The 27,568-nt window shown below is 42.5% G+C and overlaps 2 protein-coding genes across 3 annotated transcripts in view; one reads left to right on the plus strand and one right to left on the minus strand.

Moving 5' to 3' along the window:
- LOC122542868 (heterogeneous nuclear ribonucleoprotein U-like protein 1) overlaps positions 1-10,765 on the plus strand; it is an 81,198-nt gene extending 70,433 nt beyond the window's left edge. Inside the window, exons 11-15 of the mRNA XM_043680971.1 lie at positions 3,989-4,157; positions 4,654-4,896; positions 5,455-5,591; positions 7,118-7,315; positions 8,080-10,765. Of these exons, the coding sequence (XP_043536906.1) occupies positions 3,989-4,157; positions 4,654-4,896; positions 5,455-5,591; positions 7,118-7,315; positions 8,080-8,196 (864 nt within the window). The 3' untranslated portion in view covers positions 8,197-10,765. The remainder of the gene's footprint in view (positions 1-3,988; positions 4,158-4,653; positions 4,897-5,454; positions 5,592-7,117; positions 7,316-8,079) is intronic.
- Positions 10,766-12,021: 1,256 nt separating this feature from the next.
- Positions 12,022-27,568, minus strand: part of LOC122542870 (cytochrome P450 2C42-like) — a 64,974-nt gene continuing 49,427 nt past the window's right edge. For both annotated transcript variants that reach the window (XM_043680980.1, XM_043680979.1), the window contains exons 5-9: positions 21,964-22,140; positions 20,705-20,846; positions 17,432-17,619; positions 16,746-16,887; positions 12,022-14,040 (exon numbers count right to left, since the gene is read on the minus strand). In XM_043680980.1, the coding sequence (XP_043536915.1) occupies positions 13,832-14,040; positions 16,746-16,887; positions 17,432-17,619; positions 20,705-20,846; positions 21,964-22,140 (858 nt within the window). In that variant the 3' untranslated portion in view covers positions 12,022-13,831. The remainder of the gene's footprint in view (positions 14,041-16,745; positions 16,888-17,431; positions 17,620-20,704; positions 20,847-21,963; positions 22,141-27,568) is intronic.

A 27,568-nucleotide genomic window follows, 5' to 3' on the forward strand; every position in this document is an offset into this window, starting at 1 on the left:
TGGACACTGAATCTACAGAACAAGATAGGGATTTGAATACAAACAATAAAAATTCAAAATAAACAAGTTAGTATTTAATGTCTTATAAGTAGCACAGAGGCAGGGAGGAAAATGAGTCACACAATAGTTGGCCACTGTGCAACTTTCAGTGCCTCGTTTCAAGTTAGGACATTAAAGTCATGTACAGATTGCTCAGGGTGATGCCACAGTGAGGTGAGAGAATAGAAATTTCTTGATGCTGAGTTGTCGGAACATTGGATTCAGGTAGATGCCATTGCATTTTTTCTTAAAGGAAAATTAGATCAACATTTGAGTCAGAAGAAAATACAAGCGAATGGGGAAAAAGAGTGGGGTCACAGCTTTCACTTTAACTGACAGCCAACTGGCATCCTATGCTCACTGTTTCAAAATGCAATGATTTCAGTTATAAGCTAGTGTGCTGGTGTCAATAAAAATATTCACTTGTCTGCATACAGTCAGGTATCTTTTCCTATTAACTAGGATATCCTTTCCAGGAACATTATTACTGTTCTCACCTTCCCCCTCACCATTATTAACATGTGTCTTTACTTTTTATGCTAGTCTGGTGACACTACCATCATGCCATAATTATTAGGTATGCAGTTATTTTGTTTTTTTACAAAATATATGCAAATTGTTGCTTGTCCAGAGCACTGCTTCTGAGAGATGTGGTCTCTTTGACTGTGATGTGAGCAATGCACGTTCTTGTTCTATATAGTGCATGTAGCTCCAACATTGAATAAATCATGGTTCATCTGATTGTGTTCTGAACTCCATATGCCCCTCGACCTGAGTGACTTCTGATTCCCTTGCCTAACCAGACTCTATCTACCTCCACCTTTAAAAGTAATCCAGTGACCCTGCCTTATGAGACAGAGTTCCAAAGAAAAACAAATCCCTTACCTCTATCCCAAAAGGCAGCTCCTAATTCTAAAACAGTCTCCCTCTTGTTCTGCTTTGTTTTCATTGATAAGGCTGGATTTTCAGCAATTATATAAGTAGATTGTACCATATAAGACCAGCACTTTCAAATACGAAGACAAAACAGTTGTATTCTGAAAGTCCCTGTTAAGGTTAGGAATTGTAATCTGTAACATGAATGAGAGACAATATCTGGTAGTGTGTTAAAACAACAGTTTTATTGAAAGCAGTGATAATAGTAGTACAGGTACACAATCCTTTGTCCAAAATCTGGAAAGCTCTGAAATCCGAAATTTTCTTGTGGAGTGTGGAGCGTCATTTTGGCGTGTGAGCCACGTCACTCAGATGTGACATGGTGGTGTGGCCCAGCACCGGTGTCTCAGTGCTCGTACTAGTCCCATGTTCGTCTGCTGTTTGGGGTTTGTTTAAATTTCACTGTGAAAATGTCATTTATTCTGAAGTTCAAAAAATTCCGACTTCTGGAAAACAACTGGCCCCAAGGATTCCGGATAAAGGATTGTGTACCCGTACTATAAAAATAATTACATTTAAAAGAAAGGAAAGATAACTTTTAATGAAAGAGCGTGAGAGGAAATGTGTGAGAGTGAGAGGAAATGCACCTTTATTTATAGCACAAACAGTAAGTCCAAATTCGTGTATCCACATTCCACAATGATAAAGTAATGCAAAATTAATCTGTCTGTGCCAGATCATTAAAATGGTAGACAAATATTTGGTATGTAGATCACCAGATCTCTGGATATTACATAGGGTGAGATTCTCAGTTCCGCTCTTTTCATCGGTCGTTGACCACTCGAAGGCAGCAGCAAATTTCTGGCTCCATTCCAGTCTTTTGAGGCTTCGTCCTGACTCTGCCTGAATAAAAGGCCTGAACAAACCATGGATTGGTATTTCTCACAGATTTGGTAAACTCTGCACACTTACCAGAACTCCAATTGTTGACCATTCTTGATGATGCCTCCCATTTGTTTAGTGTCCATCAATCGACCTCCATTTCATTGACCAACCCATGGCAGGCTAATTGTTGTCCCATCATGTAGTTCAGGGGTCATGTGGTCAATGCAGTAAGGACAATTAGGGGGAAAAAGAAACCATTTTTGGTGATTAAACAGTATCCAGTCAAATCAACAATGGTAGTTGTTATATCCTTGGGAGTAGGGCACAAGTTTATAGTTGAATAATGCCATGGATTACAGAATTGGTTAATTTTGACTTTATTGAAGGATCATCCAGTTTCAAGCACTGTTTACAATGTATAAATTCAGTTCAGGGATATTTAAAGATCAAAAGTAAATCAAAAATTAGATATAAAAGAAAAAATTGTAAAAATTGATCATTTCTTGTTGTAGGCCTATAGCTCCTTGAAATATTCACACCAAAATATCTCCAATGGTATTTCACTGAACTTGATTCTGAGGGAGCACATCAGATAACTTTAGGAAAAAGGATTGCTAAAGGGGCTTGTAGCCTAGAGGTGAGAAATAAGTCATAATAAAAATAAGACATTTGTTGGGAAAATTGGTAAACTGGAGAGTGAAAGATTTGCTGATTAGCTCACTTGGCTGGACGGCTGGTTTGCAATGCAGAATAATTCTGACAACATAGGTTCAATTCCCACACTGGCTGAAGTTATCAGAAAGGATTCTCCATTTAATCTTTCCTCTCAGCTGAGGTGTGGTGACTCTCAGGTAAAACCACCGCCTCTCTTTCACTGTAATGAGAGACCAGGCCTGTGGTTCATTAGGACTATCACAACTTTTATTTAAAATAAATATTGCTGTAATGAGTAACCTTACAGTGAGATTGTGTTTCCCAAATGTTGGAAGTACATCTGACAATAGCTTTTCTGTTTTAGTGTTCCCTTGGTGTGAGGGGCGAGGGATTATATAAGGGACTGCTCATTTCCTTCACTGATAGAAACGGAATGGATTATTGTACCATCCTGTGATCTGTCAAATGGCTGGGACATTTAATAAGATGGGAAGTAGGCGTCTAAAATAGTCATAAAAATTCTTGCATCCTGTCTCTGTATATAGAGAGGTACTGACACTGTTAGAGGTAGATTGAGACTTAATATATCTAAACAAGGAATTGTACAAAGTACAATGAACCAAGCTCATGATTAAAAACGCAACAAGGTTACTTGATGATATTGACATTATTCATTTGCCAAATATGTTGAGTGGTGGGTAGCTGCAGTACAGGAGTTAATGAGTTAGCCACTTAAAGCACTAGGGTCTCTTATGAGATTGTAGGGGAATTTGCCCAATAATTTCCATTCTGACAGGGATTTGAGTGTTACTGTACACAGCTGCAGAGACTGATTTAACCAAAGATTTTGAAACAAAACAGATTAAACTATGCAGTTTCTATGGTTATCACAGCCACTTCTGTCAAACCCATGATTCCTATTTTTGATCGTTGATCTTGTAATGGTACGAAGTAACGCAACATTTCGTACATTACATTACTTTATGAATTGGCATGATTTGGAAACTTTTAACAGTCAGGAATCACCACTTGTTTGTGCACTAAATTCTAATTTTAATTGGTTTTCAGATGGAAATTATTTGGCCTAAAACTGTCTATTTTGTCTCCAGGCAGACAGGGTTTGTTACTTTTGTGATTATTGTTCTGAGGCCCAGAGCATTTGGAGGTTGCTGGAAAAGATGTAGATAGGTAGAGATTGTCAGTCCTGGATGCTTGAAATTTTCAGTCATAAGAGCACATGTGCTGAGACATTTATGCTGTTGGTTTAGTTTGTCTAAATTGTGGAGCAACAAGAGATCTTCCTAAGCCTATCAAGCCCCTGTCCAATTTATACAACAGTGAAACAGTTTGGATACTTGCTAGGTTTTGCGGGTAAGTTTCTTTTCTGGAAGGGTACGAGGGAGGTGCCCACCCTTCCAGAACATTGAGCTATGAGGGGGACAAACTGTTTATTTCATCGTTTACAGGCCACAATGTCTGCAAACCAAGCAACAAATAATGAACAATTTTGCCTCTTCTTTGTCACCATTGCTAGACAAATGTTTATGGATCAGCACAGAGACGAAAAATGCGTCCTTTTGAAGGGTTTCAACGCAAGGCTATTGTAATTTGTCCCACGGACGCCGATTTAAAACAACGGACAATAAAGCGCACTGATGAGGAAGGAAAGGATGTTCCTGATCATGCAGTTTTAGAAATGAAAGGTAGGAAACTGGAAACATCCACCCTGTTTAAAAAAAGTCAGAAGGAAAAAAAAACAACAGTCAGATAGCTCTCTTCCCTTCTTCATCCTTTGTTATTGTTCCCACATCAAACCCATTTCACCGTCTCTTTCCTCTTACCAGATGTACACACTATAAACCCCAGGTTAGTAACCAAGAATGTTCTGACCATCACCAGATTCTCTGATTTATGTGGTGTCCATAAGTGCGTTGATGGCAACCAGTTACACAATGTCAAGTGATCTGCTTGGAAATTCAGAAGCAGTTTTCTGGTGATGGCAGTATTTTTTTCTTTAATTTTGTTTTTCCTTGCACCCTGCTTTCTCCCAGCGATGAGTGGCATTGGCTCCCCGGCGCAAAGATCCGTCCTGTGGCGGTTCAATCATGACTTCTGCCAGACCTGAGTTTGGCCATTAACGTGTCTCCTCTTGTGTTTCTTCTTTTCCTCTTGGTCTCATTTTGTGCGTGTGGCTCCCAGCGAACTTCACCCTGCCCGAGGCCGACGAGTTCCTGGATGACGTCACATACGTAGAGCTGCAGAAGGAGGAGTCGCTGAAGCTGGTGAGTGAATACAACGAGGAAGGGAAAAAGGCCGGCCCTCCTCCGGACAAGCGATTCGACAACCGATCTGGCGGCTTCCGTGGACGTGGAAACTTCAACCGGTTTGACAATCGCGGTGGACAGGCAACCCGTGGGTTCACCCGTGGTGGATTCCGACCAGGTTAGTGGCTGGGGCCATTGAGAGAGGTCCCAAGTTTGCATTGTTTTTAAATTAGCCTCAATGAAGCACTTGTGGCTCCACTTACTAGCTAATGATGGAAAGGGTTCTAACTTTAAAAGCTGGTGTCATGTCAGAAGCACTTGTTCACAGACAGACTGAACTTTACTCTGGGAGTAGTGGTTCCACCCTGCTTCGTCTAAAAGTGAGGGGTGATCCCACTTCCAATTGGCCAGCTTTCCCCACAGCCACTGTAATTGGCTTGAGGTTGGACATCGGGCCTCAGAGGAAATCCCACCTCAGAGCTGGCAACCACTCAGTTCATTGGAAGATTTCAAAACTTAATTTGATAGATTTTTGATAGGTACCATTAATAATAGTTCTGGAACAAGGCACGTGGATGGATTAGATACAGAGAATTGAATTGTGGAATAAGCTGAACAGACCACTCTTGCTCTCATGTTCACCTGTTGTTGGAACATTTTCAGCCTGTTGATGCTCTGTATAGATACAGAACTTGCATGAGTCATAAATTAAAATCTATCTGTCTGTTAAATTCAGGCTACAATCGTGGAAGTAACACGCAGAGCCGTTGGACCAACAGCAGCACCAACAACCGTGGTACCTACAATCGAACTCCGACCTACAACTCAACCCGCACAGCCACCTACAACAAACCCAGTTACAATCAGAGTCAGGTAACCATCATTGATAGATAATCGAGCAGGAAGAACAGTAGATGGGAGTAAGCTGGAATCAGTTGCAGTTGCCTTCTTTATTGGATATGAGGGTGAGAGTGAGCAACCAGTTTTATGAGATTTACATTCTTATGCAAGAATTATATATTTATGTAGAGCCTTTCATATCTGCAAGGATGTCCCATTTTGTTCACTGCCCCGTGGCAGAATGAACACTTCAACTCCCCCTCCAACTCCACCAAGGATATGCAGCTCCTGGGCCTCGTCCATTGCCGAACCCTAACCATCTGATGCTGGGAGGAAGAATGCGTCATTTTCCACCTTGGGACCCTGCAACCACACGGGATTAATGTGGATTTCACCAGTTTCCTCATTTCCCCTTCCCCCACCTTATCCCAGTCCCAAGCATCCAGCTCGCACTTGCCCCACTTCTTGACCAGTCCATCATCTTTCCCACCAATCTGCTCCACCCTCCTCTCTGACCTATTACGTTCTCCCCCACCTTCATCTACCTATTGCATTCCCAGCTACCTTCCCCCTGCCCCTGTCCCCGCCTCCCATTTATCTCTCAGCACCCCCTTCCCCACACCTCCGGCCCACAAGCATCATTCCTGATGAAGGACTTATGCCAGAAACATTGATTCTCCTGCTCCTTGGATGCTGCCTGACCTGCTGTGGTTTACCAGCACCACACTTTTGACTCTGATCTCCAGCATCTGCAGTCCTTACTTTCTCCCGATGTATTTTAGAGCTAAGTTTATTGAAATGCAGTCACTATCTTTGTGGATACACCTGACAGTCACTTTGTCCTTGGCAAAATCCTGCCTATTCCAGATAAGCTCTTGGTCATGGTTGTGGAAGGATAAATGTTTATGAACACTCCTCTTTTGAGCTGATGTCCATGGCACTAACCAATGTTTCTCAGATACAACTCCAACAATGTAACCCCCTCTCATATTCTGTTGGATAAATTTGCCCAATAGGTCAGAAATCACAAAAGCACAGCTCGAAGTGAAATTGACAAACAGTTTATTGCCAGTGATATTGCTGGAAGAGAAACTGACTAGGCTGACACAGAACTGACAGTCTGTACAGGTAGATCAGAATTTCTCTTCCAGTGATATCGCTTGCAATAAACTGTTTGTCAATTTCACTTTGATCTGTGTTTTTGTGATATCTAACCTATTGGGCAAATTTCTCTGACATATTCCACGGCATTCCTCATTCATAAATGGTCTTGAATCCAACAACCATCTAACTTTGCAATGAGTGAACAGCCACTGAGTCAGTCTAACTTGTGTTTGGATTCTTCAATTAATCTCCAACTTAGTGCTTCCTCAGTTTGTATAGACTCCTGTTGGCCCCTGTGAGGCTGGTGCTGACACTTCTTGATTAATCTTCCTGCCCAAACCCGCTACAGAACAATTAAATCAAGAGAACTGCAGACTAAAGGTTATCCTGTTTGGCCATTCTGAGTTTTAATCACCAATCTGTAATAAATTTGCTATGTTTTATTTCTGTTTCAGCCAGCACCTACGCCAGCAGTACCAACGACAACACCGACAACATACGCTCAGAGTTACACTCAGGGCTACAGTCAAGCATACACTCCCAATTACAGCTACGGAAACTATAGCAGCTATGGGAACTATAACCAAGGCTACACTCAGCCCCAGACTGCAACGCAACCTTACACCCCACAGTACCCCAACCAGTACCAGCAGGTAATTTTTCATAGAGTCAAAATGTTGTGCTAACTCATTTTTTTTGTATGTTTTAACTCTTCTTTGGTGTCAGGTATTGGGGTCTCAATGTCATTATCAGGGCATCAGGCACATATATGGTCAGATTCAGGATTGTTGGATTCTGTGGATAGATATCCTGCCTTCAAGAGCCGCTAGTCAGTCAGAAACTGGCCGCTTCTGTAGTCTCAACAGTGCCACAGGGAGTGATAGCCACCGCTCGTGGGAGATGGGGCAGTCACTGAGTCCCAGGACCAGTAGCTGGGACAGACTTGCAAGGGACAAGTCTGGTAGGCTCAGAGTGAGGTGGAAGAGTGTGCTGCTAGAAAAACACAGCCAGTCAGGCAGCATCCAAGGGAGCAGGAGAATCGATGTTTCGAGCATAAGCTCTTCATCAGCTCTTCCTGAACATTTCAAAACAAGTCCAAGTGAATTAAGCTCACCGAGCTGGAAGGTTCATTTTCAGACGTTTCGTCACCATACTAAGTAACATCTTCAGTGAGCCTCCGGACAAAGCGTTTGAAAATGAACCTTCCAGCTCAGCGAGCAAACCTGCACCCAGAACCTCAACCTGAGCTACAAATCTTCTCAAAACTTACTAATTTCATATCATATTTTAAAAAAGGTACATGGACGTATGGTTTTTATTTAATTCACTTGGACTCGTTTTGAAATGTTCGTTGTTTTCAGTGAAGCTTAATTGCTGTGGATTTAACATTGCCTGTATTCTCCCTTTTGTTCTCCAGTATGCACAGCAGTGGAGCCAATATTACCAGAACCAGAGTCAGTGGAACCACTACTACGGGAACTACAGCTATGGGAATTACTCAGGAGGATCTCAGGGCTCTGGGACACAGCAGTAAAACCCAAATTCTAAAGCTACCGTCACAAAACCCTTTTTTAAAAAAAAGAACACAGAATTATTCTACTCGCAGTCTGTTGTATTTAAGATTTAAAAGCTGCATCAGGGTGTGAAACACACCAGTTTTCAGTCATTTTATTGTGTCGATATAGTAGTAGTGATTGTAAAGTTGAAAAAATTGCAAAGGAGAAGGAATAAACAGTTTAAAGATTCTAAGATGTTTCGTGTAATGAAGCCTTTTTAGATTTCTATGTAACTTTTTACTGTTAATAAGCTGTCGATATTTTGTCGGTAATCAATGACAAAATTTCTTCAAAATAATTAGAACCTTGAATATGTTAACTTTTTTTATATAATGTATAACTACTCATGTGACTTTGCTTGTGCATTTACGTTGAGTCTGGTTGAAACAGCTTTTTGTATCTGGGGAAGATTTATGACTGAATGACACACACACAGCTTTTTGGTGTTACTGCTGTCAATAACGTCTTGTAAGAACTTGTGTTTGTGTGAAATATAATTAAGGGCCCAGGGAATATTTTTGATCTCAATGTTGGGTTTTAGTATCCTATCTATCTTGGATAACGAACGCTCAGAACTATCTCTGGATATGCTTCAGGTCTGGCAACTGTGCTAATTGTAAAAAGCAGGGATTCAAATGAAGAACTAAACACTCCACATTGTGTACAAACCAAACCAAATCATTTTACAATATCATTCAGGCAGTCTATTTGTTTCACTGCCACTTTGGCTGATGAACTGAAAAAAATTGTCTTCCATCTCCAAAAGCTGACAAACGTATACTGTTAATAAAAACAAATCTGCCTATCTCTTGGTTTTTGGGTATGTTTTGCTTCACTTGCTTCACACAGTCCTGGTCCCTGAAGGGGGGGTATGGTATGTATCTGGTTGGACCTGAAGAAGTGGGTGTGGGGGACGAGAGAGTGTGGCCGAATATCTATCCTTCCTGAGGTGCTGTGCACGAGGAAGGTAAGTGAAAATATTCCAAGACTTGTTGCGACAGCAAATACATGGTAACTTTGTAACATAAGCCTTTTGTCACAAAATTCCACGGTAGAACTTGTGATCTCTACTTGTGGAACAAATTGTCTTTATTTGGAATGTTCTAAATAAGAAAACAATTTTTGAAAGGCATGGTTTGTGAGCTGGAGGTGAATAACTTGATCCAAATCTAGACATGAAATACCAACCTAGATACATTTACTCAGAGTTGATTGGACCGGCATGATGGGCTGAATGGCCTCCTGTGCTGTATTATTAAATAATTAGGATATTTAATTTAATTGTGTTTACTTCCTGCATGTTATTTGGTCACTAAATATTTTCAACTGAAGTTAGTCATTATGGGATCACGCATTTCTCTGCATTTGAGGCAGGTGAGGATATTATTATCACAGGGAACTAAATTTCGAACATTCAATTTACCTATTTTTCTCCACTCTCCTGATATCTTGTCACTTGAGTGAGTAGTCAAGTAACTTCTAATAACCTGTTTTGGGCAGGCATGATGAGATTACAGAGGGTTAAAAGTGATCAAAAGTATACAGAGAGGGTTCCATAAGACCATAAGACATAGGAGTGGAAGTAAGGCCATTCGGCCCATCGAGTCCACTCCCCTGGTGAGTGAGAAAGATGCCCACAGTGAGTCGCTGAACTGTACACGTTTGCTAGGTCCCAGCTTTGGCCCTTGTGAGGGACATTTTTTTTGCTACCTTCACAGCCTAAGTGGTAATCTTGTGCAATAGATCACATGCCTGTTCAGAAGCCACTTGACTTTCAGTCCAGAAATGTATGTATTGAAAATTGGGTGTGATCATTGAAGAATGAAGTGAGCCAATTCATATAACAGTGTAGCCTAGAGCTGCTTGCTTTGGCAGAGGGAGAGATCTTGTGACTTGGCCCTACTGAGAGGCTGTGTGGATAATTTTATAACAGATTTTTAAAATGGTGTTCTGCACCTGTTAATGGAATACAAGGCAAGGCTAATTGGAAATGGTACCAAAGGCAAATTAATTATCAATAGGATTACAACAGAAGGTGAGGAGGAGGAGGGGGAAAAATCTCTTAAAAACCTTCAGGAAATTATTGTATACAAGATGGTGGCCTGCACTGTAGTGACCCACAGACTACTGATGGTGTGTTTTATTTCACTTTACAGATAGCTTATAGAGATAAGATTGCATGTCGTGGGAAAGTACTTTTTTTTGTAAATTTAATACTAGTTTTGTGTTGTCACTGATTCATATAGGAAAGCGCTTCTCCATTCTGATACAGAGGCAAAGGCCAGTTATTACAAGAATATTTGTTAAGTAGTCCTAGGAATAATGATCACCAAGATGCCTATGTCCTACCAGGCTGTCAGTCTAGAGTAATGCTTCATAGTGTGCAAACAATGCTCTCTTTCCCTGTTGATAATCTGCCATTTAACTTTACATTTGGTTAAGTTCAAAAGCTTTTACTTTGTGACTTTGTCAGTACTTTGTTACACTGAATAAAATTGAACAATTATGTTTAAACAAAAGAACCATTAAAAATGAATTTTAAACTGATCTGTACATTGTTTGCAATTAGTATTTATGGTTTTAAGCAGCTGACCAAGTTTATAAGTGAAGGGGGTTGATATGCAGCAAAATAACAGCTACATGACTCAGCTTTGGAATCCAGATGATCACCCTAAAGGCTTTTTAATAAACCTGTTAAATTATTTCTACTTATACAGTGACAGCTGTTTCTGTAAATGTAGTTGCATTGACCCTTTGATAATTGGGATACCTGAAAGTTTCATCCCAGCTTACCTGGAAACCTTACAAGATTTGCAGCTTATCGTCTTGTTCTTCTGACTTTTTCTCACGCTGACCACTCACTTTGGTTTGTCAGCAGGTTACAGCTGTGTTGGCACACCTTAAATGGTAGAGGCTGGTGTACAATATTTATCACGTATCTGGGCCTCACATGCCAGAAGAACAGCCAGTATGAGAAATGAAAGTACGAACGAGCCATGAAGCACCTTGGTGTTACACTTTTCACATCTTCAGGATCCCTTAACTAACTTCATTGTCAACAAATTTCCTTCAAATTTTCCTCCTGCACAAGTAAATGTTCTTGCACAGTAAAGTGTCATAAAATGCAACGAGGAAAACAATCAATCAGATTTTCATTTTTGAGCTGAGTTTGAGGGAATTTTGAGAACTAGGTGCTCACACCATTATGTATCACAACCAAATCCCATCTAACACAGAATTTCTGATAATGCATCATTCCCTCAGTAGTACATTGAAATGTACTACACCTGCTTGAATGTCAGTAATAAGCCTCAGTAATTGAAATTTTACCCTGTTTCTAGCCTGTATTTTCCCTGACCTATAATTGCGTCATGCTGATGCAAAATCTCCAATTTGTAGCGCTAACCTGTCAGTTGCAGTTTCTCTTGTTTAGGGAATTGAATTCTGTTAGTTGCTCTTCAATCACTGCCCCATTGCCAACTGGATTTAAACTATAGTTATAGACAGTTGTAAATTTGCCCTGAAACCTATAGATCTCATTACAATCATGTAAAAACCTCTTTGTGGTGATGCTTGAAATGTTCCTAAACTCAAAACTGAAATGGTTTAATCTGGGTTAATCCCAATACTCGCCACAGACATCTCATGAATTGCAATCTGCATTCTTATTTGAGTGCCATGCATCAAGAGGCTAGCAAGATAGCATTTAACGATAACTTATTAAACCAGAGATGATATGAAATGGTCATCACTTTCTGCATTTTACTTTACAGTCACAAATAGCACTGAATCAACCCATTACACAGGCTAAAGGTTGGATTTATTTATGAGCAATATAATTACAAAGAAGTGGTAAGATACAAAATAATATTACTACAGACTTCTAATCAAAGAACAAATATCATTTTTAGAAAATTGATCAAATATATTTCCTTATAAGTGGCAAAATGCTCACTAAACAGATCCAGCTGCATGAGAAACTGCTGAAGAAATTAAATCAATTCTGTTATGCCAATGGAATTATTTCATGTTGCAAATATTATAGAGATATTGTTGATGGGTTTGATATTAGAAATAAACACTGAATTGCTTGACCCATTGACGTGATCTCACAGGAAAGGGGAAGTCTTCCAGAAGCAGTGAACCCAATTCTAACATAGAAAAAATTTTACAGCATCTTTATTTGCATCCTATCCCATGAAGCTGAGGTAACCAAATTCCTACTTGCACTTTAACTTATAGTCACATACTGCAATCTGCTGATTACTAGCCTGTCACTTTCCTCGCAAGTGTCTCAGGTTAATGAACTGTTGTCATTGCAACGTTGGCTTTCTGTTTGAATTGAGCTTCCAACTACAAATCTGCTCCATCTGAAAGACTGCCTGCTTCCAACTGCAAAACATTTGGGTCTACCTAGCCTATGCACTGCTAAAATCCTCATCCATGCCTTTTTGCCCACCATGCTTCCCCCAATTCATATTCCACCCTTTCTAAGCCCTAGATTATTGTGTCCTATCCTGGTACCTTATTTCTGCACTTGCTTGCCAATTTGACACATCCCCATCCTCATGTTCAAATTGCTTCGTGACCTCATCTCTTCCTTTCTCTATTGCCTCCTCCAGCCCTACAAATATCTGTGTTCCTCTGATAGCTAGAGCAGACAGCCAATGTAACAAAAATCACATCACAGTTTAAATTAAAATGTCATTTTGTGATGATGATGCACTCCATCCCATGAGATGCCTGCCTATTGCAGGACACCTGAAGTGTCCTGATGCTCACCATACTCCTCCTCTAAGGTCAGCTGTCACATAACACCAGGTTATAATCCAACAGGTTTATTTGCTATCACAAGCTTTTGGAGTACTGCTCCTTCGTCAGGTGAAGTGAGGCCTGACGAAGGGGCAACACTCCAAAAGCTTATGATTTCAAATATACCCGTTGGACTATAACCTGTTGGACTTCTGAACTTGTCCATCCCCACTCTTAACACTGACATCTCCACATTCTCCTCCTGTAAAGATGGCTGTGTGAGAGTGTGGATGTAACTCAAGACAGGCAGTTGGGTGCAATGACCTCCATGGCTCAGTGCCTGGATCTTCAATGATAAACCTCTTTCACCTGTTCCATCATTGCTTCAGGTGATGGGTAGCGTATGCTGCCAGAAATGTTCAGGTCTACAATTCCAGCTAAGGAAATCTTTTAAGGTAGCAACTGCATCACTCATAGACTTAATGTGATATAGAAAAAAATTATCTTCTGTAGTATTACTGTCCTCACCATGAAAACCTTCAGACAACTTTTTATAACTTTTCCTTCATTCAAGATAACATTTCGATATGTTTAAAGAGTGGAAGTTATTTTCAGAGGTATTGCTGTTGGATTGTGATAGAATCAACTTGTTCATTGTCCAGAGAAGTGAACGTGTTGTGTTCCCATCTGGTCCAGTCCAATGTCACAAGTTGACTAGGGCAATCAGGGAACTGGTGACTCTAACTATCCCCATCCTAAAAACAAATTATTTTGAAATGCTAGTTTCTTGTATCATAATGTTGTAGGTGCCATTTTAATCTCATACTGATCACGTGGCTTCATTCTTCTGTCAAAAATATATCACTCGCTGGCCGTTTGTCGTGCTGATTTGCGAGGAACACAATATAGCTGGTATGGTCGATGTAGGGTTGAGAAACCACTGGACAATGGGCTGATATCAATGGTGTGTGGTTCCACTGGGGATCTCAAGGTGAAGTTCTGCAGCAGGGTTGTGAGAAACAGGAACAGCTGCATCTGAGCTACAGTCTCACCAATGCACATGCGGTTCCCTGTAAGACATGACAAGTAATCCAGATATATAAGGAACTGGCTTCACCATAATAGAGTAATAGAAAGTTACCAGAAGATGGATTTACAAGCATACAAATTAGGAGTAGTATCAGACCATTCAGCCCATCAAGCCTACTCTGCTATTCGATTAAAATCCTGGCTGATCTGACCATGGCCTCCAACTTTCCTGTCCACTCTATACATTCTGACTGCCTTATTGATCAAAAATCTAACTCAGTCTTAAAATGCTCAATGACCCAGACTTCACTGATATCTTGGGAGGAGAATTCCATGGGCCAATGACACTCGAAGAGAAAATAATTATTTTAAAAGATCAACCTTGTATTCTTAAACTCTCTCTTAGAGCTAGTCTCTCTCATGGAGAAACATCTCTCAGTATTGTGTTATGTCTCAGTTAGTACGCAGTATCCCTTTAGGAGACATGTTGATGACATTCGCCTCTGTATCAAGACATGTGACCTGAGGGTATAAAGGTCTCAGACTCCATTGTAGCTAATGGAAGTGTGCTACACTTTATAGTTCATCTTGTAGTTTAGATTAGATTCCCTACAGTGTGGAAACAGGCCTTTCGCCCACACCGACCCTCCGAAGAGTAACCCACCCAGACCCATTTCTCTCTGACTAATGCATCTAGCACTATGAGCAATTTACCATGGCCAATCCACCTGAACTGCACATCTTTGGACTGTGGGAGGAAACCAGAGCAACCGGAGGAAACCCACGCAGACACAGGGAGAATGTGCAAACTCCACACAGACAGTTGCCCGAGGCTGGAATTGAACCTTGGACTCTGGTGCTGTGAAGCAGCAGTGCTAACCACTGAGCCACCATGCCGCCCTGTCCCAAGCAGAAAGGTTTAGGCCAACAGCACTCACCAAGCACAGGAGCACTGTCACCTGGTCCAGATCCTACTCTCCATCTTGTGTTGATGAGCAACTTGCCGTCCCCATTCCCAACAACCATCCACCAGGCGGGTAATTAGCAGCAGAATGTAAACATTTTCCAAGGGCAACTGACGTGTAAAATCATCAGCACAGTTTGTCTATTGCTCGTTACCCACTGAAGGTTAAAATCCAGACCCACGGCCTCTGCTTCAGGCACAGATGGCTGAATGGCTCCTACTCTCCATATTTTTAAAGCTTCTAGATAGGAGTGTTTTAAAATGAAATTATAGAATATGAAGCTCGTGTATTTCTGTGAGATTAAGGGTCGCTGCTTTGTTTTGAATCTTCTTTCATTCTTCCCAAGCTCCATGTACACTGCCTCAGATATAAGAGCAGCACAAGACCCCTGTGCCAGTTCCACTACTGAATTAAATTATGGCTCATCTATGTCTGAACTCCATTAACCCACTTTGGTTAAATCTTTAAAACCCTTGCCTAACAAAGTCTGTCCATTCTGAATCTTTCAATTGCCTCTCCCAGCCTCAGTAGCTTAACAGGGAAGAGGACCTCAGGTTTCCACTGCAGAGGATTGGAGGAGTTAGAAACAGCAGCAGGCCATTTGGAGTTTTGGGCTATCTCCAACATTCAACAAGATCACAACTGATCTGAAAGTGATCTCAGACCCACTTTCCAATCCTCTCCCCATCTTTCATTATCAAACATCTATCCAACTCAGCCTTGAGTAAGTTTAGAGATCCCTGCTCCTTACTTTCTGGGAGAGAAAATCCAAACTCCAATGACTCTTTAAGAGAGAATATTTTCTCACCTTTAATTTGAAAGGGAATCTATTCCCTACCTTTAAACCCACCAGCCTTTGTGTGAAGAAATACTTCCTGCTATGATCCCTGAACATCTCTGGGACACCCGCACCAACCAACCCAACCGCTCCGTGGCTGAACACTTTAACTCCCCCTCCCACTCCGCCAAGGACATGCAGGTCCTTGGCCTCCTCCATCGCCAGAACATAGCAACACGACGCCTGGAGGAAGAGCGCCTCATCTTCCGCCTAGGAACCCTCCAACCACAAGGGATGAATGCAGATTTCTCCAGCTTTCTCATTTCCCCTCCCCCATCTTTTCTCAGTCCCTACCCTCAGCATCGCCTTCTTGACCTGCAATCTTCTTCCCGAGTTCTCCGCCCCCAGCTCCTCTCCGGCCTATCACCCTCACCTTAACCTCCTTCCACCTATCGTATTCCCAACGCCCCTCCCCCAAGTCCCTCCTCCCTACCTTTTTTCTTAGCCTGCTTGGCACACCTTCCTCATTCCTGAAGAAAGGCTTATGCCTGAAACGTCGATTCTCCTGTTCCTTTGATGCTGCCTGACCTGCTGCGCTTTTCCAGCAACACATTTTTAAGCTATGATCCCTGAATAGCCTGATACACATTTTAAGGCTCCGCTCCTCATCGTTCTGAACTCTCTCACCAGAGGAAATAGTTTTCATTTGCCCTAACAAATCTTTTAACAATCTTAAACTTACATTTGAAAGCTGCAATTCTAATCTTGATTTTGGTTTATAGGTTCTTGAGAAGATAAGTTTGGCAGAAATAAATCACTGCCTCTTTCACTGTCTCACTTCTGTCCTTAGCATTTCAACATTATACTATGGGCTTTGGTCCCCTGGCCTTGCTTTTGCAATTTAAAATAAAAGTATCGGTGGGTTGCACTTATTGGGCCGAAGGGCCTGTTTCCACACTGTAAGTAATCTAAAAAAAACACCCGGCATAAATATTGCCCAAACCTGATGAAAACGGCATGAAAGCTTCATTTTTCTTGAATCGCCCTTCCTCATCCAGAAAACGATCCGGGTTGAATGATTTTGGATTCTCCCAACAACTGCAGTCGTACAAAACAGACGCAAGCACAGGGATGACAATCATTCCCTATCAAAAATAAACACATGAATTAAGATTAATGTTAAGATCTGTGTTGTTAATGAAGCCAGTATCTTTCGCGGAAATGTAGATGACTGAACAAATGCCCTCTGAAATGGCGTAGCAAGCAGAGCTATTAGGGATGGGCAATAAGTGCCAGCCTTGACAGTGATGCCTACATCCTGTGAATAAATTTTTTTAAGATGTGCAGCAGATTCCTCTGGGCATAGACTGCGCTTAGCAGTCACCTATCAGAAGCCTCCCAATCATCCTCCAGTAATAGACATGGTCATCTCTACCTCAAAGAATGAACAAGATTGTGTGACACACCAGGAAGAACTCCATTTCTCTTTAATGTGCCATGGGTCTCTGGAACTTTTGCAATGAGAACATCCCTCTGGGTTTGCCACATTGGCCTTATCCCACTGGATTTTGTAAATGGTCCCACAAGATTCACCAACCCCAATTTGTTTTGCCTGTAAGCAAGAATGGACTGATGCAGACAGCAACAGAAACTGAAGCAGATTAGAATGGCTAAAACTGGGCACGTTACCTTTGGAATCACAAATCCCTTGAAGTCTGTGTCTCTCGTCACTGTGTGTGGGAGATTTAATGGGATAATGTTGGAGTATCGCTGGACCTCACAGATAGCTGCGTTGGTGTAAGGCATCTTTTCTCTATCTTCCATGGTGGGTGTGCGTTCAGACCCGATCACCTCGTCAATCTCATTCTGAATTTTTTCTGGAAAAGTACAACCATCATCAGCATTGGAAAGGACTAGAGGTGGTACATGATGAGGGGTCCTCAGTGAGGGGCAGGGAGCACAGAACTGGACTGCAGAGAAAGGAACCAGGCAGATGGCAGAGGAATGAGGAGCTGCAGTCACTGGACAAATGCGTAATGGAATGGATGCTGATGGGAGCATGGTCTTCTACTTTAAGGGCAAAAGCGAGGGGAGGATGCATCGGTATAAATGTTTTGTAAAACAGGAATCAAACTACCTGAGTCCAGATCTGCAAATGGTCACCTGGGGGAGAAGATTCTGAAAACATTTGCTTTGGTATTACTGTTTCAGTTTTTGAATGTGTTTTAAAGGTGTGCCCCCTTTGCCCTTGTGAATGACCCACTTTCTGAAACACACCAATCAAATGTACACACAGATGCACACACAAATACATAGACACGCACACACACACTCTTAAACTGGCCCTACCCTTCAGAGACAGAAGACTGTGAACCACATAATAAACACATCAGGAATTGAAGTGCTTGAATGAAAGAAGCGGGGACTGTGTTGATGCATAAAACAGAATATCAGGCAAGGGTGGCTGTTTTCACATGAAATGTATACACCAATGCTGCTGATGTGTCAATATTAGTTCCACTGCTCTATCTATGCCTGTGTCAATGACCTGGATTCTGGTAAATGAGACATCATTTGAAAGATGACAGAAATTTGCAGATGTAGTAAACAGTGAGGACTTCAGGAGGACATAGACAAATGGGCAAACATCTGTCAGAGGGAATTTGATGAAGAAAAGCATATAGTGATGAATTTTGGTTGGAAGAACAAGATGAGGCATTCTGAGCCAAATGGTAGAATTTCAAAGGGACTCCAGAAAGAGATGGACTTAAGTGGAAGTGATAGTAGCAGAACAAGTGGCCCTTAGAAAACATCCAGGATCCATGGGTCTCTAGACAGAAATATGGGATTCAAAAGAAAGGCTATATTTAATCATATCAATAAAACATGGCTTAGATCTCACCTGCAGCTCTCTGTCCAATTCTAGGCTCCCACGTTTATACTATGTACCAGGGGGTTAAGGCCTTTGTTGAATTAAATAAAAACCTGGTGGATAATGTCTCCAGGATTCATTCTCCATGGCATTGCCTCAAACAATCATAGTCGACTTGCCAACAATCAGAATCCTTTATACATGCAGTATAAATTTTTGCTTTCTTTGAATTTCAGCATTCTTATATCTGTCCTGACTTGTCAGACTGTCTCTTGCTTCAGCAATATCTAATTAAGTTCTGTACAATCAAGTGATTATTTTGAGACTTAGGTAAACACTGAGCATTGATCCCATTAACGTGGATCAATGAGATAGTTTGGAAGGAGAGGCGAAGAGCCGTTGGAGCCAATATTGCCACTTCCTATTTGTTTTAGATATAAAATAAATGCAGAAAAGTAAGATGAATTTATGGCTTTGTTGAATTCCAGCTTTGTACTTCATGAGCATTTTTCTTCAAAGCAATTAAGTAAGTCTGTAATGGGTTGGAGAGCAATGGTGATTAACTGACAAAGGGATAGTAATGGGACAAATAATGAAATAAAACATGGGCATCCTCCAAGTAGGGTCGTGACCTGAAATCTTAGAATCATGAGACAGCAGTGGCTACTGAGGAAATTCATGCCCCTCCCACCTATCCCACAGGTCTCCTCTCCCCCTCCCTGCTCTATGTCTTCTTCCCGAGCTCCTTAACCTCTCTGTTTTCATTGGGGGATGTCACAGTAACTTTCAATCCTCAAAATGGTGGGAAAAGGTGGGGGGAGCATTAGTCTAAGAAGGTGTAAATAGCAACAGCAGAATCAGTTCTAACAGCTACCACCTGATGTATAATTGAAAATATGAAGAGAAAATGCTAGAAATATTCAGTGTTAGCCAGCGTCTGTTGAGGGAGAAACAGTTAATGTTGCACATTAAGGTGGTTGGGTATCCAATTAGAAGAAAGTTACTGTGGTGTAATAGGTTTTGAGCAGGAAGAGGGAAAGTGGAAAGTGAGCAGTGAAGAACACATGGGTGAAAAATATCATCGAATATTCCTGAGCAGCATTGCCCACCTTGCAATATATCTCCAGTGCTGAGTTCTTCTTCAGTGTGAGAGTTATGAACATTTCTATGGTTTCACACTTCAGAATGAACAGTGCACTACGTAGCAAAACCACGTGTGAGAGGTGATATTTATTTTTGAAAGTAATTTTGAGTCAAATTCTGTAGCTAATTGTATAATACTCAATAGTAGAAGATCAAATCCCTGGTGTGGACTTGAATCCACAAGCCTCTAGCTCAGAGGCTGTAAGCAGCAAAGAAGCCAGATCTCTGCTGAGCCACTATTGATTAATGGACATTCGCCAGACAGGACACCGCAATAATTTCCCGCTCACCTTCTAACGTGAGATTGTTCATTGGGACAGAGCTGCAGTTCAGCATCTCATCCAGAAGATGGTATCTCCAACAATGCAGTAAACATAAGGCAACTCCAAGATAACAAGAGTGAAAGATGGAGCTGCATCCATTGATACCGAAAAGTATTTTGCTGATGCTATCACAGGGGGAAGTTTACCACAGATCGCTTTTACAGAGAGCCCTTGCTAAAAGTATGTGGTGTTCTTTATGAGTCTGAAAAGGTTAATTCTGAGATGTGCCATACGTTAATGCCTTATGGAATTATAGACAGAACAACATTTGATCTCAGAGGGAGTGAGACCGAACATTCAGGTCCTCATAGTCCCTGTTCCATCATATCAACATAACCTGCAACTACCTTTTAATATTCAATAAACTACCTTTTTAACCAGCTAAGTCTCTTCTAGATTTTCCTCAACCACACCAGGCCATGCAGGCTATTTTGTTTCTTACACTTAAAGAGGCCGTTCATAGCAACCTTAATCAGGAACAGCAGCTCACAGAGCATGGAGAACTGGCGTGACCACACAGCTTCACCTACAATATATACTCACACATTTACTGCCATGTGTACTGGGCACTCTGGTATATACAAATCAAATAGCTAATGAGTACACAATGACTGTTCTTCCCACCTTGGACATCTGGGTACTTCAGGAATAGCAGGAGCCCCCATCGCATGGTGGAGCTGGTGGTATCTGTCCCGGCAAGAAATATGTTAAATATGGACAGAAGAAGGTTCTCATCATTGAATTCAGTTTTGGGGTTGTCTTCCTCCTGGGAGAAAAGAAAGCAGGAGAGCAATAATAAAGAATGTAACTTATCATAAGATCAGGCTAATGGGCAACAGTTACTAGCCAACTACTCTGGGATGTCTTGGGTGGTGCCAGAGGCAATAAGGGACAATGATCACGTCTCTGGGTGTTGATCATCTGATTTGGCTCTATGTGTATGTTGCTATTGAGCTGCTGCTGCTCTTGGCAATACCAATGGTTCACTGTCAGTAACATAATTATTGAAAATGGCACATTTAAGAGGCACCTTTCAGGTCTTTCAGAATGTCCCAAGCTAACAAAGTCACGTTGAAAGATGTTAACTGTAGACAAACACAACAGACAATTTGTGCACATTGAAACCCATCCGTGAATTAGAAGGACAGCCAATATTTAATTTTAATTGGAGTTGCTGGCTGGGGAATATATACAAGGCTGGGAGAACATTCTTGGTCTTAATTGAATATCACCTTTGGGATCCTTTTTGCCAATGGTATTTTTAACTCACTCACTTAGGATGAGATTTGCACTGACATGGCTGGCATTCATTACTGATTCTCTAAGTTGCACTTTGAGGAGGTGATGGTGTGCATTCTTTTCAAATCACTTCAATCTCTTGGTCACTGATATCCTTTAGGGAAGGAAATCTGCCACCTTTACCCAGTCTGGCCTACATGTGACTCCAGACCCACAGCAATGTGGTTGCCTTCTGAAATTGCCTGGCATGCCACTCAGTTCAAGCACGCTTGGGGATAGGCAACTAATGCTGGCCATGCCATCGATGACATCATGCCATGTAAAGAACAAAGAAAAGGAAATCGTGCTCGCTCTAACTGAAAATTTTATTAAAAATGTATTGATTTAATTTAGATTCTATCAGCCGCCATGGGATTTGAACTCTTGCTTCTGAAATGTTAACCTGGGCCCCGAGATTGCTAGTCCAGCAACATCTCAACATCCCTTTATTTCCCCACTTATCCAATGACTATCCTATTCTTTTATATTGCTTTGAATGAACTAGAGTGCAGCCAGCTTTTTGGTAGGCAGTTCAGTAGCTCAAAGCCCAGAGTTTCTGGCAAAGATCAATACTGACAGAATTTATTCAAAACTTGTTTACAAACCTCTTCCATTTTAGCGAGGAAACTGGCAATGAAATCCCAGGGCCTGTCTTTGGTGTGTGCGTCTTTGTGATTTTGGATCATTTCTCTCAGGAAATCTTTTATTTTCGCTGCGTTTTTGAAAAGCCTGTTGTGAGGGCCTGGGAGGTGATCCAAAATGCTGGGAAGCAAATCGTACAGCTGTAGACATGAAAGAACACAAGAAATGGTAATGAGCTGAGTTAGGGTGGGAGGAATGTCAACTTGTGGAGGCTGGAAAATGTCACAACCAAATAGCATGAGCTGAACTTTTATCTGTCACTAGATATGGGTATGTCTGAAGACGAAAACATACAAATTTGCATTTATATCACATCTATCATAATGTCAGATATCCCAAAGTGCTTTATACCTACTGAAGCACTTTTTCTGAAGTGTAGTTACTATTTGAATGTTGGAAGCAGGTTAATTAATGCTACACATAATAAGATTCCATAAACAGTAGAGATAATGACCAGGTCATCTGGTTTATGTGTTACTTCAGAATTAAATACTAGCCTACCTCCAAGAGTACAACAGAATTGCTTATATCTACCACAGAGGTCAGGTGGAGCCTTAGTTTAACCTCTTCCTTGTAAGATAAAGTGAGGACTGCAGATGCTGGAGATCAGAGCTGAAAATGTGTTGCTGGAAAAGCGCAGCAGGTCAGGCAGCATCCAAGGAGCAGGAGAATCGACGTTTCGGGCATGAGCCCTTCTTCAGGATTCCTGACCTGCTGCGCTTTTCCAGCAACACATTTTCACCTCCCCCTTGTAAGACAATAGTTCTTTAGTACTACACTCAGACTGTCAGTCCAGATTGCATGTTTGCATCTCTGGAGTGGAGTTTGAAAGTGTAACTATATGACTTAGGGGTGAAAGCGTTGTCCCTGTATTGGGGTCATTGAGCTATAGAGAGAGAGAGAGCGAGAGAGAGAGAAGAGAGAGGTCTGGGGATGTAGGCCTGGTCTTTCTCTTGTTGCTTTCCCTGGAACATTTTCACCCCCAGGTCCAGTTCCTCTGACTCGGACTCTGACACAGGTGGCGCGTGCTGGACCGTTGCCTGTCTCTTGCGTCCAGAGCGTCTCAGGAGAGTTTCCTCCTCTTCTTCAGTGGTAACAGTATTGAGGCGGCATCCATCTGAGACTATGAGGTTTCCTTGATACTAGATGGAGGGCAAGCACCTATGGTTTCCAACAGGCCTTCGAGCTGCTCTGAGGGGCCAGATAGGTTTTGCTCCTCCCCATTTGCAGGTGATTGACGTGTTTGTTCAGGACTGTATCATCTACCTGAACTTTGTAAGTCACAGTGCGTCAACATGGCCTTGTACCCATACAGGGCCATTCCCATGGTTCTGACACCAAACTTCATCTCCTGAATTAAACTGTCTCTCTCACGTAGAGACATGGGGGCAGTACTGCTGTTCCTGCTGCCATTTTATCTTCCACCCGCCTCCAGACCTGGAAATATCAGGTTTAACCTGTTGTGGAGTCTCTTCCCCATTAGCAATTCTGTTGGAGCCATCCCTGTCGTTGCGTGTGGGCTGATCCTATAAGCAAACGTGAACCGGAACAGTTTGGTATCAGGTGATGCTGCAGTCTGCCTCTTTAAGTGTGTCTTCAACATTTGGAGTGTTCTTTCCACTAGATCATTGGATGATGGATGGTATGGTGCTGAAGGCCATTTGACTTTAGGAAGTATTCAAATTCTCTGCTGCTAGATTAGATTAGATTAGATTACTTACAGTGTGGAAACAGGCCCTTCGGCCCAACAAGTCCACACCGACCCGCCGAAGCGCGCCAACCCAGACCCATTCCCCTACATTTACCCCTGCGCCTAACTCTACGGGCAATTTACTATAGCCAATTCACCTGACCTGCACGTTTTTGGACTGTGGGAGGAAACCGGAGCACCCGGAGGAAACCCACGCAGACACAGGGAGAATGTGCAAACTCCACACAGACAGTCGCCTGAGGCGGGAATTGAACCCAGGTCTCTGGCGCTGTGAGGCAGCAGTGCTAACCACTGTGCCACCGTGCCGCCCCTGACATCCCATTGTCCATGACCAATACTTCTGGGAGTCAGTGTATCATGATGTTCAAAGCTTTTCAATCGTCATCCCGAAGTTTGCTGAGTGAACTTTATGCACATCCAACCACTGTGAATGGGACTCCATAATTAGATTAGATTTTAGATTACTTTACAGTGTGGAAACAGGCCCTTCGGCCCAACAAGTCCACACCGACCCGCCGAAGCGTAACCCACCCCTATCCCTACCCCTACATTTACCCCTTACCTAACACTACGGACAATTTAGCATGGCCAATTCACCTGACCTGCACATCTTTGGACTGTGGGAGGAAACCGGAGTACTCGGAGGAAACCCACGCAGACACGGTGAGAACGTGCAAACTCCACACAGACAATCGCCTGAGGCGGGAATTGAACCCAGGTCTCTGGCGCTGCGAGGCAGCAGTGCCAACCACTGTGCCACTGTGCCGCCCAGGAACGTTGAGCCCATGAAAGGACCGGCATGTAACAGAGTCCAGGTGCCAGCCATTCTCATGAATGCGGGGGAGCTGCTGGTGGCAACCTTTGTCCTTGTTGGTACTCTGGCCAGTGCCTCACCAACACAGCCATGTCAGCATCTAATCCTGGCCACCAGGTACAGCATTTTGCTAGCACCTCCAGTTTGGAAAACCCTAGGGAATGACCCTGGTGGAGTTCAGCCAGTAACTGGTGGTGACCTTTACTTGGGACAATCACCCTTGCTCCATATAGTAATACGCCATCTTCTACTCAGAACCTTTCTCAACCAACTCCCCCCTAGTTGGCTTGGGCCCAATCCTTTTACTATCATCAGTGGGAACAGCACTAACTGCTTCTCACAGGACACAAGAACTGAAGTTGTATCCATAATCTGTGATGGTTCCCCAGTGATGTTCTCAGTCTGGCTGAGGTCTGTGCAAAAAATAAGAGTTGAAGTCTCGAGTGAATCTTGTTAAAGACAGATTCTGCAACCACAGATACAGCTGCACTGGTGTTGAACTCCATGGGAACTTGGTATCCAATTAATTAAACATTAATTTTAATCAGTTCCAATTTGGGCATCACCAAGCAATTTAATTGTTGCAACCCACATGTACAAGAACTTTCCAGAGTGTGCACTCTCCTGGGTAGCGGCCTACGGATTTTCCTACTCACGTCAGGCCTGTAGGACTGCTTTGCTGTCTTGAGTCAACATAACAGCAGCAACTACAATGGCTCATTGGTCCAGATCCTCAAGAACATTTAGCTTCTTGGCCAAGGCTCGACTTTGATGTGTGGTTCTGCTGTGGGGTTGGCCTTGGGTCTGTTCAGGATATGTCCTGCATGAGGCTCTGCAATTGCCTTCACTCAAGTGGTGTTCCTCAAACTCAGTCAGACAGGTGGTGGAGTCCACTTCCATTGGGATGCCCTGTAGCTCCCATGCTTCACTTGTCACATTTTCTAATAACAGAGCCAGTTGTAGTGCCTGTTTGAAGTCCCGTTGGGCTTCTGCATGGTTACGTCATTAATCCCACATACCAAAAGGTCTTTCAGTATCTCATTCAGAGTTAACCCAAAATCACAAACCTTTGCCAGTCATCAAAAATCCTGAATTGAATCCCCCCCGGTTCTCTAACAGCTGAACAAAACTGATAGCATCTCAGAAATAGAGGCGGTTTGAGGGTCATAATATTTCTTAGCCAACGCCATCAACTCTTGGAAGGTGCCTGGTGCCTTTGGGAAGGTTAAGCCCCTTGTAACCAAAAATGCTTATGGGTCCATTAATCATTGCTTCATGTGCTCCAATGTCAATTGCCCGGAAAAAAAAATCACATTCTTTCCACACACTGGGCTTAGTCTTCGACATCAGGGTCAAACAAGTCAAGCTTCCCAAATGAAGGCATGTGCTACCTAACTCTCATCACCACTGTAATAACTGCCCAGAGGCTGGTATCCCATCACCAAGTCACCCTTTATTTACTTGTGCACAGTACACTGGCTGTAGCCAGCCAGCTCAGAGACAGACTGAGGAGAGGCTAAACCTCCCATTAATTTTTTTTTAAAAAAAGACAACAGGTGTACAAATCTTTATTCAATTTCCACCACCAGGAAGAAAGGAAATCTCCTGCTAATATTGGTCAGCTAGGGCTTTCTTGATTGGCCCAGGTTAACAGCTCCAATCATGTAGTCAATGCGATCCACCTGGTTCCAATACAGCACTTGAATAACTATCTCTCTCAATTCCCATAGTAGCTAAAAATCTATCTATTTCAGCTGTAAACATAATCATTGCCAAACTTTGACAGCCCTCTGCAGTGGAGAATTCTGAGCTCTCTCTGAGTGAAAAACACATTCACATCTCATTCCAAAATGGCTAAACCCTTATCCTGCAGCAATGACTCAGAGTGTCAGCCCTCTAACCAGGGAAAAACCAGCTTCTTTGTATTTCCGCTATAAAATTCTCTAACAATTTTATATATTTCAATGAGAATACCTCTCAAACTTCCACAGAATGTAGTCCACCCTACTCTCTTGCCATACTCTTATAGGAGAAAGTGAGGACTGCAGATGCTGGAGATCAGAGCTGAAAATACGTTTTCAGCTACCTACATTCCCTGCAATCAGCCCTACCCCAGCTCAGGACAACACTCTCACAGACCTGCAAAGGACCTCTACTGTTCTTCATCCACAGAAGATCTGCAGTCCTCACTTCCTCCTAGAAGATTTTAACCTACTGCGAATCCTCTTGCAAGGATGCCTTCCTTGAAGAAGCTCTCTTCCTCCCTCTACAAGTAATGATTCGGAGATGCCGGTGTTGAAGTGGGGTGTACAAAGTTAAAAATCACACAACACCAGGTTATAGTCCAACAGGTTTAATTGGAAGCAACTAGCTTTCGGAGCGACGTTCCTTCATCAGGTGATTGTGGAGGGCTCGATCATAACACAGAATTTAAAGCAAAAATTTGCAGTGTGATGTAACTGCAGTTACATCACATCTGTGTTACGATCGAGCCCTCCACAATCACCTGATGAAGGAGCGTCGCTCCGAAAGCTAGTGTGCTTCCAATTAAACCTATTGGACTATAACATGGTATTGTGTGATTTTTAACTCCCTCTCCAAGGATTTCAGTGAGTCCCTCTCTCACTGCACACCCCAGGTCATCTCCTCTGCCCAGAAGCTCTTCAGCCACGTTCTCAAACAGACTCGCTACCACAGCCACATCTCCTTCCTCAGCACCTGCCTACGGAACCGACTGACCCTGCACGGACTCTGGACTACGTTCAGACCAACAGAATTTGGACCCAACCAGGACAACCAGTACCTACAACAAATCCAAAGCCTCCAGCAACAGACCTCCCTCCAGATCCTCCACTCCACGCTTGCAGCCATGCGCCGCTACCTACATTCCCTACAGTCAGCCCTACCCCAGCTCAGGGCAACACTCTCACAGACCTGTAAAGGTCCTCCACCGTTCTTCATCCACAGAAGAATCCATACACTAAACAAACAGTTCTTCCTGACCATATCGGAATTGGATGCTGCCTGACCTGCTGCGCTTTTC

The sequence above is a fragment of the Chiloscyllium plagiosum genome, chromosome 41, assembly GCF_004010195.1.
Source record: "Chiloscyllium plagiosum isolate BGI_BamShark_2017 chromosome 41, ASM401019v2, whole genome shotgun sequence".
Taxonomy (NCBI): Eukaryota; Metazoa; Chordata; class Chondrichthyes; order Orectolobiformes; family Hemiscylliidae; genus Chiloscyllium; species Chiloscyllium plagiosum.